The sequence below is a fragment of the Drosophila navojoa genome, chromosome 2 (genome assembly GCF_054131105.1).
Source record: "Drosophila navojoa isolate 15081-1374.11 chromosome 2, UAZ_NAV_1.0, whole genome shotgun sequence".
Lineage (NCBI taxonomy): Eukaryota > Metazoa > Arthropoda > Insecta > Diptera > Drosophilidae > Drosophila > Drosophila navojoa.
Window position 1 is genome coordinate 2,358,339 of NC_142890.1, and position 14,851 is coordinate 2,373,189.

General features: G+C 45.6%; 2 protein-coding genes across 4 annotated transcripts; both read right to left on the minus strand.

Moving 5' to 3' along the window:
- Nucleotides 1–220: 220 nt before the first annotated feature.
- Nucleotides 221–990, minus strand: LOC149092038 (uncharacterized). Of its 2 annotated transcripts, XM_089256583.1 has the most exons (3): nucleotides 864–990; nucleotides 682–800; nucleotides 221–629 (listed from the first exon to the last, which is right to left on the minus strand). In XM_089256583.1, exon 3 carries the CDS (start codon nucleotides 604–606, stop codon nucleotides 325–327), a length of 282 nt encoding a protein of 93 aa, XP_089112709.1. In that variant the 5' UTR covers nucleotides 607–629; nucleotides 682–800; nucleotides 864–990; the 3' UTR covers nucleotides 221–324. The 2 variants fall into 2 exon arrangements, with proteins under 2 accessions (XP_089112709.1, XP_089112708.1); XM_089256582.1 differs by having other exon boundaries at nucleotides 221–800.
- Nucleotides 991–9,453: 8,463 nt separating this feature from the next.
- Nucleotides 9,454–14,681, minus strand: Irk2 (Inwardly rectifying potassium channel 2). Of its 2 annotated transcripts, XM_030391132.2 has the most exons (5): nucleotides 14,303–14,681; nucleotides 13,572–13,834; nucleotides 10,486–10,760; nucleotides 9,645–10,427; nucleotides 9,454–9,579 (listed from the first exon to the last, which is right to left on the minus strand). In XM_030391132.2, the coding sequence occupies exons 2-5, from the start codon at nucleotides 13,832–13,834 to the stop codon at nucleotides 9,524–9,526; spliced, it is 1,377 nt and encodes a 458-aa protein (XP_030246992.1). In that variant the 5' UTR covers nucleotides 14,303–14,681; the 3' UTR covers nucleotides 9,454–9,523. The 2 variants fall into 2 exon arrangements, with proteins under 2 accessions (XP_030246992.1, XP_017968992.1); XM_018113503.3 differs by lacking the exons at nucleotides 13,572–13,834; nucleotides 14,303–14,681 and adding an exon at nucleotides 13,143–13,503.
- Between the last annotated feature and the right edge of the window lie 170 nt (nucleotides 14,682–14,851).

Below are 14,851 nucleotides of genomic sequence, written 5' to 3' on the forward strand. Positions count from 1 at the left end.
ATTGCCTCAGCCTGAAGATTATATTCTGCGGCAAATGACTTGCACGATTTATGGCTTAGAGCAGCGGCCAGACACGAGATTGGCTTTATCTTGTAAGAGTTGCAATTATCAATAGAAAATCCCATCTTCAGGCTGGTTTGTCAAATGAGCTGAGGCATTTTTCCTACTCTTTACTATTTAATTGATTATCTTACCATGCTTTTAGTGTATCAGGTAATTAGAGTATGTAAATGGCAAACAAGAAACAGGCATATGAAAATAAAATTAACAGAGTCAGAAGAAGAATGAAACAAGCAACACAGCTGTGGTCCTACAACAGATACATTAGATTCCCACCACGCCCCGCATGCTCCAGGCATCCGCTGGCTCTGGCGGCGCACTGTGGCGCTGATCCTCGCGCAGCACCTCGTCGTACAGGTTGGCGAACAGACGAATCTCCTGCTCCGTGAGCGTCAGCACCAAGGTGTCGTTCAGCATATCGATGTCGATGTCGAGGAGGTGCATAAAGTCGGAGCTCCGCAGATCGACCTGGCCATTGGCAGTGGCATTGACATCGGCATCGGCATGAGGATGGGCTGTTTCCGGCGTAGCTGGCGTGGCTGACATGGCTGCAGGGACAACATGCGTATCTGGGTCTGTGGTGCTGTCATTGGATGCTTCAGCTGCTTCTCGAGCGCTCACCTGAAACACGCGACGGCACAACGGGCAGCGAGGATCGCCTCTCACCTGCAAATAGCGCTCTAGGCAATCCGTGCAAAACGCGTGGCTGCACGGCAAGCGACAAGGCCGCTGAAGCTCATCTAAACAAAATATGCATGGGTAGGGGTTAGTCTTCATGATAACGGACCAACTGGGAAACGCACAAACACTTATTCAACGACACTTGCTTGCAAATCAGAGCTCGCTTTAAAGGACACCGTCGATAGCTCAAAAATAGCACAAAAAGCGCTCGAACTTTTGCCTCAGGGTTTCCGATAAGTCAACAAAAGTGACAGACCCGACCATCCTATGCCTACTCGATGAAATTCGACTTTCAACTATCGTATAATGATTGCTTGAAAAGCCTTGCCATCAAGTGCGATACGATAATCTTGACTCTTACCTTTGCTTCAAGGCCCGCGACAAATGTTTGCTGTGTGCGCTAAACGCTGTGGCTTATGATGATGAACTTTGATTGATCTTGACTGCCATGGCACCCTCTTAGAGCAGTTGAGTAGCCCCTGGCAGGCAGGCAGGCCATTATCCCACTGCTCACATAACGCGGAGCTGTCCCAAGAACCATAACCGTTCGTTGTCTGGGAAAAATTGAATAATTTTATTAAATCTTGGTCAAAGTTGATTGCAATTTTCAATCTTGGCTTTTCCGACTCCAACGACGAAGCAACTGCACCCGTTGCCGTTGCCATTGTTGCCGTTGTTGCTGTTGCCCGATTCATTCAAATTGCATTCAAATCAATTACATTCGAACTAAACATAATTCATGTGGTATGGGTTAATACAACAAATTACAACTGACATTTAAACAGAAACATGAAACGGACAATTTAACATGAGCCACAGCCGAGCCGAAAAATAAAACAAAATATATACTATATACATGTATATAAAGTGTACATATGTATGTACGTGCTATATATGTATTATAAAGGCAAGACAAAGGCTGACAGCGGCCGCTGCCAGGCATCATGTGAGGCAATGGGCAAAGGCAGAAATCGAGAAAACCAAAAAGCCAAAAGAGTCAAAAAGAGACGTAAACAAAATTGAGCAAAACAAAAAACTGAAAATTTTAAAGGCGCACATAAAATCGGAGCCACTCAGACAAGCAAACGTAGAGCCAGCGATCAAGGCGAAGTGACCTTCAGTGGCCACAAAAAGCGCAGCCACACACACACACACACTCACACATACTGGTGGGGAAAAAACAAAAACAATAAAATTCTTTTCTCACGATTGTTGACTTTAACACTTACAGCGTCGAAAAATTACGAGCCATATTCACTGTCATTGCCTGCCTGCATAGCCCCGCCAGAAATTAAGCTTGACAGCGTGGCACTCGTATACAAAACTTTTCGTATTACCCCGATAATAACAAGAACAGCAGCAACAACAACAACAACAGCTGGAAATAAGCTACTGTGCTGTGCCGTGGAGACAAATTTCCAGCTGACGATACGGAAAGCGACCCAAAGAGCCGTCCGTGGCTAACTTGGCCGCAACCTGCAATCCAATTTCAATGGAATCGAGAGAGTAGAGTAAGAGATAAATGTTCTGCGATTCGTTGCCGTTGCCGTTGCCGTTGCGTTTGTTATTGCGATTTTTGCTTAATTTTATGTGCTTTGCATATTTTTTGGCTGCGATTGCATTAAAATTTCGTTTGCGTGTTGAACTCATTTATTTGTGCTGCCTTTATCGATTTAATGCATTTCGTAGTTGGCATGTCCGCCAGCTTTTAAATCCCAGCCAACAGGCAGAAGACAGCCAGAAGGCAGCCAGGCAGCCTTTGTTTTTGCAATTAAGTGAAATTTATATTATTGCAAGTTTGTCGCTTAAGTCTTTTGTTTGCGCGTCGCACATCGTAGCACGTAAATTGCCAAAAAGAGAGAAGATATTTCCTACTTACCAGGGCCCGGGTCGTTGCTGCGTGGGTCGTAACTAAGCGCTGCCCATTCCACACCACACCACTCCAGTCACCCCCCATCTTGATGCACTATACCGGGTCGAGTTGTCCTGCGACTACTCTCCGGCTCCGACTCCGGCTGTGGCTGCAGCGGTAGCTTATTTTAATCTGCCGCGTTGGTGGCGTGCATACATAATACATAATTACCGGTTTCACTTTTTGCCTGCCTCTGATTATCGTGGCATTTCTTGACGTTTTATTTTGCATTTTTTCCTCTGTATTTTTGTTGTTGCTGTTGGATTTTTTGCCAGCCATTGCGGTTGGCTTTTTATGACCCTCCAGTTGTTGCAGGCATTGTAGTTGTTCTTTTTAGTGTCGGTGGCCGCATCGTAAGGTTTCTTAATTTTTAATTTTTATGATGTGTTAATGGATATTTGCGTGACATGACCTCCTGTCGTGCTGTCGTTGTTATGGCCGCTGCCAAGAGCCGCCTACTTGATGAGTGCTGCAGCGCCTGTCAGTCTGTCCGGTTTAATTGGGCTGCTGCACCACTGGGCCACTTGGCCAGGCTGCAACTGCATCTGCAACTGCATCTCCATCTGCATCTGCATCTGCGTCTGCATAGAGGGAAGCCAATGGCCGGGCATTATGCAATGCTATGCATGTCCAGTTGAGGTGCGCTGTAATTGAAGCTATTTAAAGCTTGTTACACCAGGCAAGGACACGCCAGACTCTGGCAAGGCTGTTGCCCTCTCCGTGCCACTCTGTGTGCTAAGCGGCGCGAATTGAGAAATCAGCAGCGATGGGGCTGTGCCAGCCGATTAATATCTGAATACAGTTTGGCGCCGCTAGATGGCGCCCTAACGTATTCGCCCCATCATGCGAGTTAAGTGAGTTTCCCATCAGAATGTGACCCAGTTTCCAGTCGCCTATCAAGCATCTGTCAAGATGAGAGAGAACAAGCCGAGCAGCCAACGAGGGGCATGAAATCGAGATGCAGTGCGAGCCGAAGTCGTAGTCGGGCCAGTTGTCGATCAAATTACACGCACAGCGCTCAGCAGGAAGGTGATTACAGGCCCCGAGGCATGCAATTTGCATCAATAAAAGCTGGCCCGACTTGCCCGCTCCGTCTGCTGCTGTAGGTCAGTTAGTGATTGCTGTCCCTGACGCTGACGCTGACGCTGCCCTTAAATGCCGTTCGTCTTGTTCGCCCTGGCGTTGATTTGTTGACTGCTTCTGCATTTGGCTGCGCCTCAGCCACTCACTGGCTTCAATCAAGTGACGATGGGCGCAAACGAGCCACAGGCGCGTACAGGACGCAGCCTAACGCACGCCCCAGCACGCCCTTGCCCCTGCCACAGTCCCAACCTCTGTGCACCGCTTTCATCTGAGCCGCAGCCGCTATGTTATCCACCAGCTTGTCTCTTATCGGATAAGATGCTGGTGTCTGGCCACTTGACTGGCCAATAATTACTTTCTCCAACTCGAGTGGATAAAAAAACTGTTATTGATTTCTGATTGCGGCCATAATTTTATTATGGATCATTAAGCCGATAAAGTCGATGCGCGTACACCAAATAACAGCGCACATTGGCAGATCGCTAATGGCCGCGCGAAGAACCTTAGTTGCCAAATCAAATGATCCCATGAAACTTCCAGTTCATTTTCATAAACATCAAACTTTCCAAAAGTTATGTGTAAATGTGAAAGGTTCACGGCCTGCGAGGCTGAACTGTTTTGCATGTGAAAAGGCTGATGGGTTTATGAGTTGATCGATTCATAAATCCACGCTAATGATTCGCCGTAAACACAAAGACAAATTGAGCCGTAAAGATAAGCGCAACAAAGGGCGTTAGATCAATGACGGCCACTAAAACCAAGAGCTAATATTTATGCTGCCCTTTATGAGCGGGCTATGTAAATGCTGTGTGGTGCTGTGCGTCGTTATACAGCGTATATATAAATTAGCAGATCTCGCCAAGATAGCGCTAAGATCGCGCCAAGATCTGCCATAATTCGCCACATACAATGTCGGACAAAGTGAAACTGCGAATGCATTTATCTTAAGCTCGTCAAGGCTTATAGTTGGCCCCTTTTGGCCAAGGGCTCAAGTGTGTGCCCGTGTATTCCTGTATGTATGTGTGTGTGTGTGTGTGTGTGTTTATTATTTTGCAATTTCTTTTGTGGCAGTTGAAGTTTGCTAAATTACCTTCACTTCAGATCAAAAGCCGCCAAAAAGGCAAGTCCGCTGTATCCAAAAAAATGCATAAAGGAAAAATGAAATAAAAATATATGAAAAATAATAATAATAATAACCTGCAGCTTCTCCACACCGCTCAAGTGTTATTTTTGACAGTTCGGACGTCCACTCCAACGTGAGATCTGTCAGAAAGGCGACCTGTGCCGCTCTTGATTGTCATTTTGATTTTGATTATTATTTTGGCGGATTTCGGATGACAGACAGAGTCTGCCCGTCGGCCCGCCAGTCCGGCCATCCGCCAGCCATTGCTCAATGCAACGAACCCAAAAATGTATGCAGATTTTAAATTAAGGCCCCCTTATCAACGGAGAAAAATACATCATAACCGGTCGCCCGATAGCCAATTTGGCCTGGCTCTCAGTCTCAGTCCCAGGCCCAGTCCCAGTTGATGGGGTTTCGTTTCAGTTCAGTTCAGTTTTGCAGCGAGTGGCACTTCCTTAATTGGAGCGGGCAGTGCAACAAGTGCAGCGCTAATTTATTATGTTATTTAATAAATATAATTAAGGAACAATGCGAAAACAAAGCGAGCAAAAACGAGCAGCGGCGACGTCCACTCTGCACTCATTTGTGGCCAGCATAAAAATTACTTAATAATTTCCATCAAAACTAATTAATTTCAATATTATGCAGTCAAGCAAAAGACGCCCAAGGCGAACGGCAACGGCAACGGCAACGGGAACGATAACGGCTCCAGTGTGTTAAGCGTTGTGTCCTGCACTTAACCCTTTTGCGCCGACTTTGTACTGTGAAATTTGTTATTGCAACATAAAATGCATATTATGGGCAGCCGAACAGGCAGCAGGGGCCAAAGGCCTCCTGCCACTTTTATATACGCCATTATGCATGTAGTTATGTGCTATGTCGTAAAGATATGGCCAGGCTATCTGTCTCTTTCTCCAGCGCGTCGTCTGTCTCTTGTGCACTCAATCACTTTGTAGTAAGTTTTCGGGAGTAACTTAAATCAATTGCTGCACATAGCGGCAAAATCGTCAACGCTTGAAGCCGTAGCTGATGCTGAGACTCGAGTTTCTCTACCATTGCCCCGCCTCCCCCTCTCTCACCCGTTCACCCTCTCTCTATGTATCTCTGTCACTCGCGTGCGCCGTCTGTAGTCCGTTCGCTACGCTTGAGTAATTTCGTTTTTGGCGGCTTTGTCCTTACTGGCAAATGACTTGAAGTTTGAACGTGGCTTCCAGGCCATCTCTTATGGCATTTATGCTACTTATGCAGCGCTTGTGGCTGCTGCTGCGGCTGCTGCTGTTGTTGCTGCTGCAAAAATGACCGTAATTAATCAATTTGAGCAAAGTGGCAGCAGCGGGAGCTGGAGTGGGGCAGTGCGGGGTGCGGTCAGCGGCAACGGCAATGTCCGTGTAATAACAATGAAAACAGCGTGTGTTGCATGGGACACGGCCGGACCCAAGCTCGCATATGCATGCCCCTGTGCTCATATAGTCATATACTCGTATTGCTATACTCATGTATATCTGCACACCATAAATTATGTTCGCACAGGGTTAAGCGCATTATTTAAGCATTCATCACGAGCCGCGGCCCAGCCGCAGACAGCGTCTGGGGGCCCTTGCAGCCCTCCTCCTGCAGCTCCTCCCATCTCTCTCATTGCTCATTCCTCATCCCCCATCTCTCATCTCTCATCTCTGTTGCCGTGTAATAATTTTTGAAATTTATGTAAACAGTGTTGATTATGGATGAGTTATGTAGCATGTTCTACCCTTTGTTGGCGTTGCCGTTGCCGTTGCCGTTGCCATTTTCGCGCTGCGAGCGCAGTTAATTTTAAGCTTGTTTTACAGGAACTCGCCTGCACTTACCCGTAAGCCTCAGTCGCCGGCTGAGCTTGAGTCATCGTCCAATTGATGTCTTTATTAGGCTGCTGCCAGCCGCATGCACGGCTGCTAAATATCAAGCGGGCCACATATTTTCTCGCTCTTGAGCTTGGAACAATAAAATGCCAGCTAGCGAACGAAACGAACTCTGGCTATGAGTGTGCTGACAGCTAGCAGCTTTAAGGCGTGTTTGGGGCCACTTAGCTGAGCCATGGGAAGCCAAAAGTCGCTCACGGACTGCTGCGGCATCTAAAGCTCATGATATACATAAATACTTCAAATAGTCGAATTTGTATGTGCCACATTAAAAATGACACGAACAATTATTTACCATGCCCACACACACACACACACACGTGCATGGAGTTTTTCGGGGAAATATGAATTGCTGCGATCAAAGCCAGAGGTAGAGGCCAAAACCATTTGGGTGGCGCTTTTGTCTTTGAAACGTGCCCGTGCTCGTGCCACATGCAGCGCGCGCTGCCTGCAACGTTTTGAGCCGCCAATAATATTTTAATTTCCAGCCAGAGTCAGGCACGCTGGGCCACGTAGCCAGCCGGCACGTTTAGCTGGGACAATCACTCGCTAGACCGCCACATATACCCTGCCCCACGCCACTGCCCCACTGCCACTGCGACGCATGTCACCTGAGCCACAGCTTCTGCCACGTCTGGCCGGCAAATGGGCAGCGCTGTGCGCTTTTAAATATGCTCGCTAGCTGATAAGCACGACAAACATTTAACAAGTAATTAAACATACTCCCAAAGCTCAGACTCAGACTCAGTCAAAGTCAGTTTCAGTCTCAGTTTCAGTCTCAGTTTCAGTTGCAGTTGCAGTCTGTTTGAGTCAAGCCTGGACTGGCGTGGCCCGCTGCCAAATGTGGGTTAAGGACACACAGCTCAGCACGGCACAGCACTCAACGGTTGCCGCCCCTCGCCGATGGCAGGCCAGCGTGCATTTTGTTTTCATTTTCGAGTATCCACTGTAATTGTTGTACTAGAGTTGCTGAAATCTGGCATTGCAAGCATGGCCTGCACACAGATGTCTGACCCACACCCACATTTCATTAGCCCCAGTCGCTGCTCGCTGCTCGCTGCTCGCTGGGCGCTGTGATAAATGTGATAATAAATATTCAAGCTGTTTGTGAGTGTTATAATTTAGTGTTGATTAGTTTGCGCAAATAAGAGTTATTGATTCAATTTCAATTAAAAGGATATGAATGTTTTGCGTTAGCGCCATTCCAGGTCACATCAATTCGCGCGCCCACAAATGAAACGGAGCTCGGATACAAACTCGTTGTTGCGCACATTTTTTTTTTTTTTTTGATACCCTGAACCCATTGAAATTGGCAATTGGGGTATGTTAAGATGACAGGCAGAAGGAAGGCGGAGCCAGAAAATATAAATAACTTTGACATTGGCTACAAGCTAAGTAAATTTAGCTAGAATACTTCAAAGTAGGACTCAGTTGTGATATATATTTACCCTGATGATGACAATGATAACAACCCGAGTCAAGCCCTTAGCCATGTCCATCTGTCGGCCTGCTTGTACGACATTCGTCCTACCCTTCTTTCGCTCATCTATCACGTCTATTTTTATTTATTAATAAATGAACGTGGAACGTGAATCTCAGAGCTCAAAAGACCTACAGATAGTTTAAGCTTAAAATAAACTATGTTTATTCATGTATTAGATTTATCGAGGAACTCAGAACTCTTTGATTAATTATTTTATTTTATATACTATATTATTATATATATTATATATATTATTATATGTATTATTTTATATACTATATATTTTTCATATATATATTTTGATTGCAATCTGTTTCCATTTAAACAATTAGCAAATTTATTGGTAAGAATCATAGTAGCTAGATGGTTTCAGTTTAAGCGAACTCAATCCATTTGAATTATATCACTCTCTACTTGACAAGTGCGGGGCGTATACATTTTGTAAGCACTGTCGGCTAATACAAGAACTAGTTTTTATTTTCTTCGATTTGTATAAGCCGAAACTATTATCTACTTATATACTTACTTACTTACCATACACAACTAAAAGATATGCAATTAGGTCAGGGTATCTGCTAGTCGAGCAGCGGCCAACTAGAGCTTTCTTACTTGTTTCTTTAAGCTAAGTGCTAAGTAAATTTTTGGCACCTTTGCATTGATAATTCGCAGTGCGATTATTAATGATACCCGATGAGTGGGCTGGGCCGCGACGCATAGCACAATTGCGATTGCCGTTTGCCGATTGCCGACTGCCGACTGCCGACTGCCGACTGGCGATTCCCAAGTGAAACCCGTCGAAGTGGTTAAATGGCAATTATGTGTCATTTGTATGAATCGCTGAACGTGTAATTTGTGTACACTAAAAGCTCAAGCATTTATTAACTTATTTTCGTAAGCAGTAAGTAATCAAAGAAAAGTACTCGTAGGTTTCACGGGTCGATAGAACAGCCTCTCTGCAAGGGCAGCGACAGCTGCCAGCGCAGGCGACGCGGCAGCTGCGGATGGCCGCACCAGGAACTGTAGCCGGAGCTGTTGGAGTGCGTGGAGGTCGGTGAGGGATTGGGGGAGCTGCGCATCTGGGCAGAAGCTAGGGAGTGAGAAGGAGAGAGATGATTTAAGAAAATCTCCAAATACTGCCATAGATCAACTTACTTGGGGACGGGGGAACATGGAGCAGACTGGTTGACAAACGAGGGGGTAACAACTACAACTACTATAAACTATGCATATATATATGTATGTAGATAGCAACAAATAGGAAGACAACGTTTGAACGGCACAAATGCTTATGAGGCCTGATCGGAATGATTGTTGGACAACTGACGCATGGTGAAGGTCGTCTCTGCAGTGACAATGGACAGAAAGCATTAGAGAGTTACGAGAATGAGAATCGTTATGGAATCAAACCTGGTGTGCGGAAGCCCTCCTGGATCTTGTAGATCTCGTTCAACTCGCGGGCGCTGCAGAGGGGCGTGTCCACCTGGGTGGTCTCGTTGAAGCGCGCATAGTCGATCTCGTAGGCCTGCAAGTCCTTGTTGTACAGGACGACGGGATCGAAGCGGTGGCCCCACAGGATCTCCGTATTGATGTAGCTCGAACGCGCCTGCGTCGACTGCCCTGTCGACTCGACGGTGCCCTCCAGTATGACCACGATCTCGAACTTGTCCTGCAGCATGTCGGTGGCATTCATGTTGTATAGCGGCGAGTTCTCGTCGATGCGATGCTCGATGACCATGGGCCAGATGAAGAACAAGTCGGAGCCCGAGTCGTCCGTGCCTATCTGCAGCTCTGTGAAGTGCTGCGTCATCACCTCGCCCTCCTTGGTGGTGCGCGTCCTAATGAGCTGGGCCCGCACGCCGGCGCCAATAATGTGCGACTTCCGCATGTCACCCACGCGGAACATCAGCGAGAGGCAGCCGTCGCGCTGGCAGATCACCGCGTGCTTGGAGAAGAGCAGCGTCTGGGCACGCTGCTTGGCGCGTGTCATCTTGGCGAAGACAATGCCGGCCATGAACGCCGACGACATCACGCCATATATGGACTGGAAGCACATCATGAATATGGCCTCGGGGCACTCGGGCGACGTGGTGCGCACGCCGTAGCCGATCGTGTGCTGCGTCTCGATCGAGAACAGGAAGCAGGAGGTGAAGCCGTCAATGGCCGAGACACAAGGCGCCCAGCCGGACTCCTCTAAAGCATACGAATCAAATCAGCTCATCTGCTTGGCTCAGCTGTGACATAGACTTACCCTGGTTGTGCGGCAGGTGCAGCTCCTCGAGATCACCGTGCGTGTACATGATGAGCCACCAGATCAGTGCAAAGAACAGCCAGGACAGTATGAAACTCATTGCGAAGGCCAGCAGTGTCCAGCGCCACTGCCAGTCCACCATCGTGGTGTACATGTCCTGGAGGAAGCGCACCCGCCGGCGCTGCAGATGCTTCTGCACCACATTGCAATCCCCATTCTTGAAGACGGCGCGACGGCGCACGCGTCGCATGCTGCCAGGCCGAAAGTTGCGAGATCTACAGAGAGAGAGATAGAGGGCTTCAGATGGACGTGCTGGTGAATCTTGTATACGCTATGCAAAGAATATTTAAATAACCGCCCGAAAATATGTTACACTCTTTGCACTGGCAAAAGTTGCCAAAAAAAAAAAAAACATAAAAGAAGCAATTAAGCTGACCTTCCACACTCTGAGTCTGAATTTGAAAACAGTCAAGGAACAAATAAATTAACATACAAGCAGAGAGAGCTCCCTATGTGTCCACTGAGAGGGTTGCCAAAAATAAATAATAGTGTATAGGACAAACTCGCATCAAAGTCCCATTTACATGAATGGGTTTGGGTTTGAGCTAATTAAATAAAATATAAATAGTGTACAGATTATCCATTTGAAAAAAAAAAAAATATATATATATATATATATATATATATATATATTTATATTGCAATAATAATAATAAATAAATAAGTTGACTAATTCCTAACCCATAAGTAAGATAAGATAGAGAAGTTTGGAGACCTTCTCACACATTAACTATAAATGAGACTACTTATTGAGTAATTAATAGACTACTATGTTAGTTCATACTAGAGTAAAAATAAAAGCAAAAGAATTCCAAAAAATAAATAAATATATAAATAATAATAATCCTAAATTGAACACTACAATTGCTTGAGCAATAAAATCACTTAGCTCAATTTTTTTAATTTTTAATAATTTTTTTTATTTATATCTATGTAAATTCTTCGCATAATTCAGGGTATTTCCTATTCAAAAACACTTGACTAGAGCGCTGTTGATTTTTATTTATTTTTTTTTATAATCGTGGATATTTCTTAAGCAAAAAGCTACGTAAGCATATTTAAATAATATATGTATATTAAACTCTCTCGAAGAATAAAAAAATAAATGTCGTTTCTCCTTAATTTCTAAATGACATTTTATTAAAATATTTAAAATATTTAGTCCGTCAAAGAGTTAATCTCTGCTAAAAGTATAAATTGTCAGCGTTTTTTTTTTTTTTCGATTTTGCCCAATTTTTATCTTATTTCAACTTTGCTATCTGTCCACTATTTGGACAGCTATATTTAGAATTAGATCAATTTCGAGGCCATTTGCATTTCAATGGCACTTAGTCTGTCTGCAATTGAATTGCCTGGCGAGACCTGCACCAGTTACCCCAGCAGCTCAGCAGCTCGGTAGCTCGGCAGCTCGGCAGCTCGGCTAATTGTCTAAATTGAGTGCGCACACTTGAGCAGCAAAGTATTTGCCAGCTTTTGGATATGGAAATGAAGTGCATCTAATTAACAGCGCACTTAATTCGCCAATGTCAGACGTAACGAACTGAACTGGTTCCAGCCGAGGCGAGATGTCTTCTAGTAGCTAATGCATATACACATAAATGTCTAATTAATTCCAATTGTCGCTGCATGAATCGCAGTCGAGATAAAAATTGCATAAAAATTGTCAGCGCAAGATTTGGGCTTAGCTCCCACATGACCCAGGCGCACTGGCAATTAACTTAGCTTTGAACCCCATTGGCACTTGGAGCTTGGGCTATTAATTGACACTGAGCTGGTTCCATAAATAACCGCTAATCGAATTTCAGGCACAACTCTCGAAAGCAAAAATGTGCGAGACGAACGAGATGAGCGAGGGCAATCAAATGATTCACTTGGCTTTGAAGAGATGCCGCACTTGCTTAATTATTAATTACTTTTAGCGCAGTGTGCGTGTGTGTGTGTGTGTGTGTGTGTGTGTGTGTGTGTGTGTGTGGACGCCAACGCAATCCACACTACAGCTAGACCCGTCCTCCGACGGGCGTCTGCGGAAATGATTTCATAATCGCTCACGTGTGGGAAAATTGTGAGCACAATTGATTGATAAATCGTGCATGTGATAGTGATGGGCCAATAACTTAAATCGTATCGTTTAACGGCTGAGAAACGATTCCATTGAAATTCTTTTGAAAATCTGTTCAAGTCATGGGGCGTTTCACGTTTGACAGGTGTATAATGCCGCATTATACACAGTGGGACAAGATTTGAATCGGCTGGCTAATGAGCCGATTTCTATGGCGCAGATAGGAAAACATTCGAGCGACTTCTCGTTTAGATAATGCAACTAGTCGACTGCGACTGCGTGGGCGTCCGTATAAATTACAACCGCAAGCGACAAACGACGAACGACGAACGGCAAACGGCGCACGGAGCACTTAAAATCAAATAACCGTCGCACTGCTAATCAGTAAATAAATCGTAATTTTAGACTTTTGTATCTGTCACACACACACACACACACACAGACAGTGCTGCTGATTGAGCGCAAGCAAGTTCAAGTTGAATGTCAGTCGTTATGCAAGCGACATATCTATATGTATGTATGCATATATTAAATATACCCCTTGGCCAGCGAGTGGCTGGATCCTTTGAGCGCCTCGTAGTAGACGCCAGCCTGCGAGGGCGTGTGTGAGATGCCCCTGATATACTGGCGCTTCCACTCCTTCATATGCGCAAACGCTTCGTCCTCCCTGTCGCCGTCCACGGCCTCCGCATCGCCAGCGTCCTGTAGGACCTGCACATCGGTCAGAGGCACCTGCATACTGACCCGTTCGCGCACAAAACTTGACTGAATCGGAGGCTGGCACCACTGATCTCAGGCCAACGTGGGCCTCAGCAATATTTGGCTTACAATGTTTGCCATGGAAATTAGAGCATTACTAACTAATAAATGTCTATTGACGGCAGCACTTAGGCAGCTAACAAGAGCCGAGTGCAAACATAGCCCTAATGGCTGGCGCCCCAACCACTCCGCCCCGCCATCCCCTTACCTGCAGCTGGGCTGCCGCTGAAAGCCTTTGCCATTGCCGGAGGTGAGGCCATAGAAGCTGGCCGGACGATTGGGCACGATCGTTATGGGATACGACTGCGGATTGCTGATCACACTGTCCAGCGAATCGGGATCCTCCTCGATGGTCGTTGGTCGGTTGAGCGGCTTCACGGACTTCTCATTGCACCTGGCCGCCGCCGTGGTCGTCGCTGCTGCAGCCGGCGTCGTGTTCGCTGCCGAGTGAGTTGTAAAATTAAAACGCATCTGTGGAAGGCAGTTGATGGCAGTTTAAAGTACTTGTTAATCACAATGTTTTGCCAGCTATTCTGCTGTGCCAAGTGCGCAAACAGACAGGCCTGGTGAGCAGGCCGCAGCGAGGTGCGGCAAATATTTCGCACATAACTAGATTTGCGAACGTCAACAAGAGATGAGCGCGTTTGTTATCAATTGCATGTGTGCATATATATACACAGATATCTAGTCGAATAAATTATCGAAATATATATACAGTCATGCAAGTTCTTCACTCTAATATCACTTGGTTTACTTTAGGTTGATGTAAACTGCAAACTGGGCAAACGCTAATCAGATAAGTGATAAAATTGTTTACAATTTCGAAGCACAGAATATTTAAATTGAACTTATTTTTAATATATATTGATTCTGAATAGCACTTAAGATCGGGATTTGTGTTAAAAATATATTAAATAACTGTTGAGCAAACACACACACCTTTAAGCGATTTTTTGCTCTTAGGAGATTCGAGCTTTTTTAGCACCTCTTTAATCAATTGACACCTTTAAAACTGGCATATCGAATTTTCTTGCTGCTTGTTTTCTTCTCTTCCACTTTTGTGTTATGCAAACAAGCTTTCGCACATCTTTAGCAATTTAGTCTATTTTTTATGTACGGCCAGCGCACGCCGCTAAAATTGAGCTTTGTTTTGTGCACGCGCGCCGAACCAGAAATGAACAGATAGACAGGGCAGGCCGGACGGCTGCACAAAGAGCAAAGCACAGGCAGGCCACAGAAACTATCCACGGATAGCGATGACAACGCCACAGACGCTACTCCGTAAGTCCGACCAACGGATTAAATGACGGCTCGAGCGACGTGGACGTGGACGTGGACAGCGACTGCTATTGCGACTGCGACGCCAAGAAAAATATATCAAACTAAACAAAAGTTGTGAACAAAAGGCGGCGCGCTGTAAATGAGCTCAGTTACGCACACACACACACAGACACTCATACACTCATACACTCATTCACAGTGGCAGTT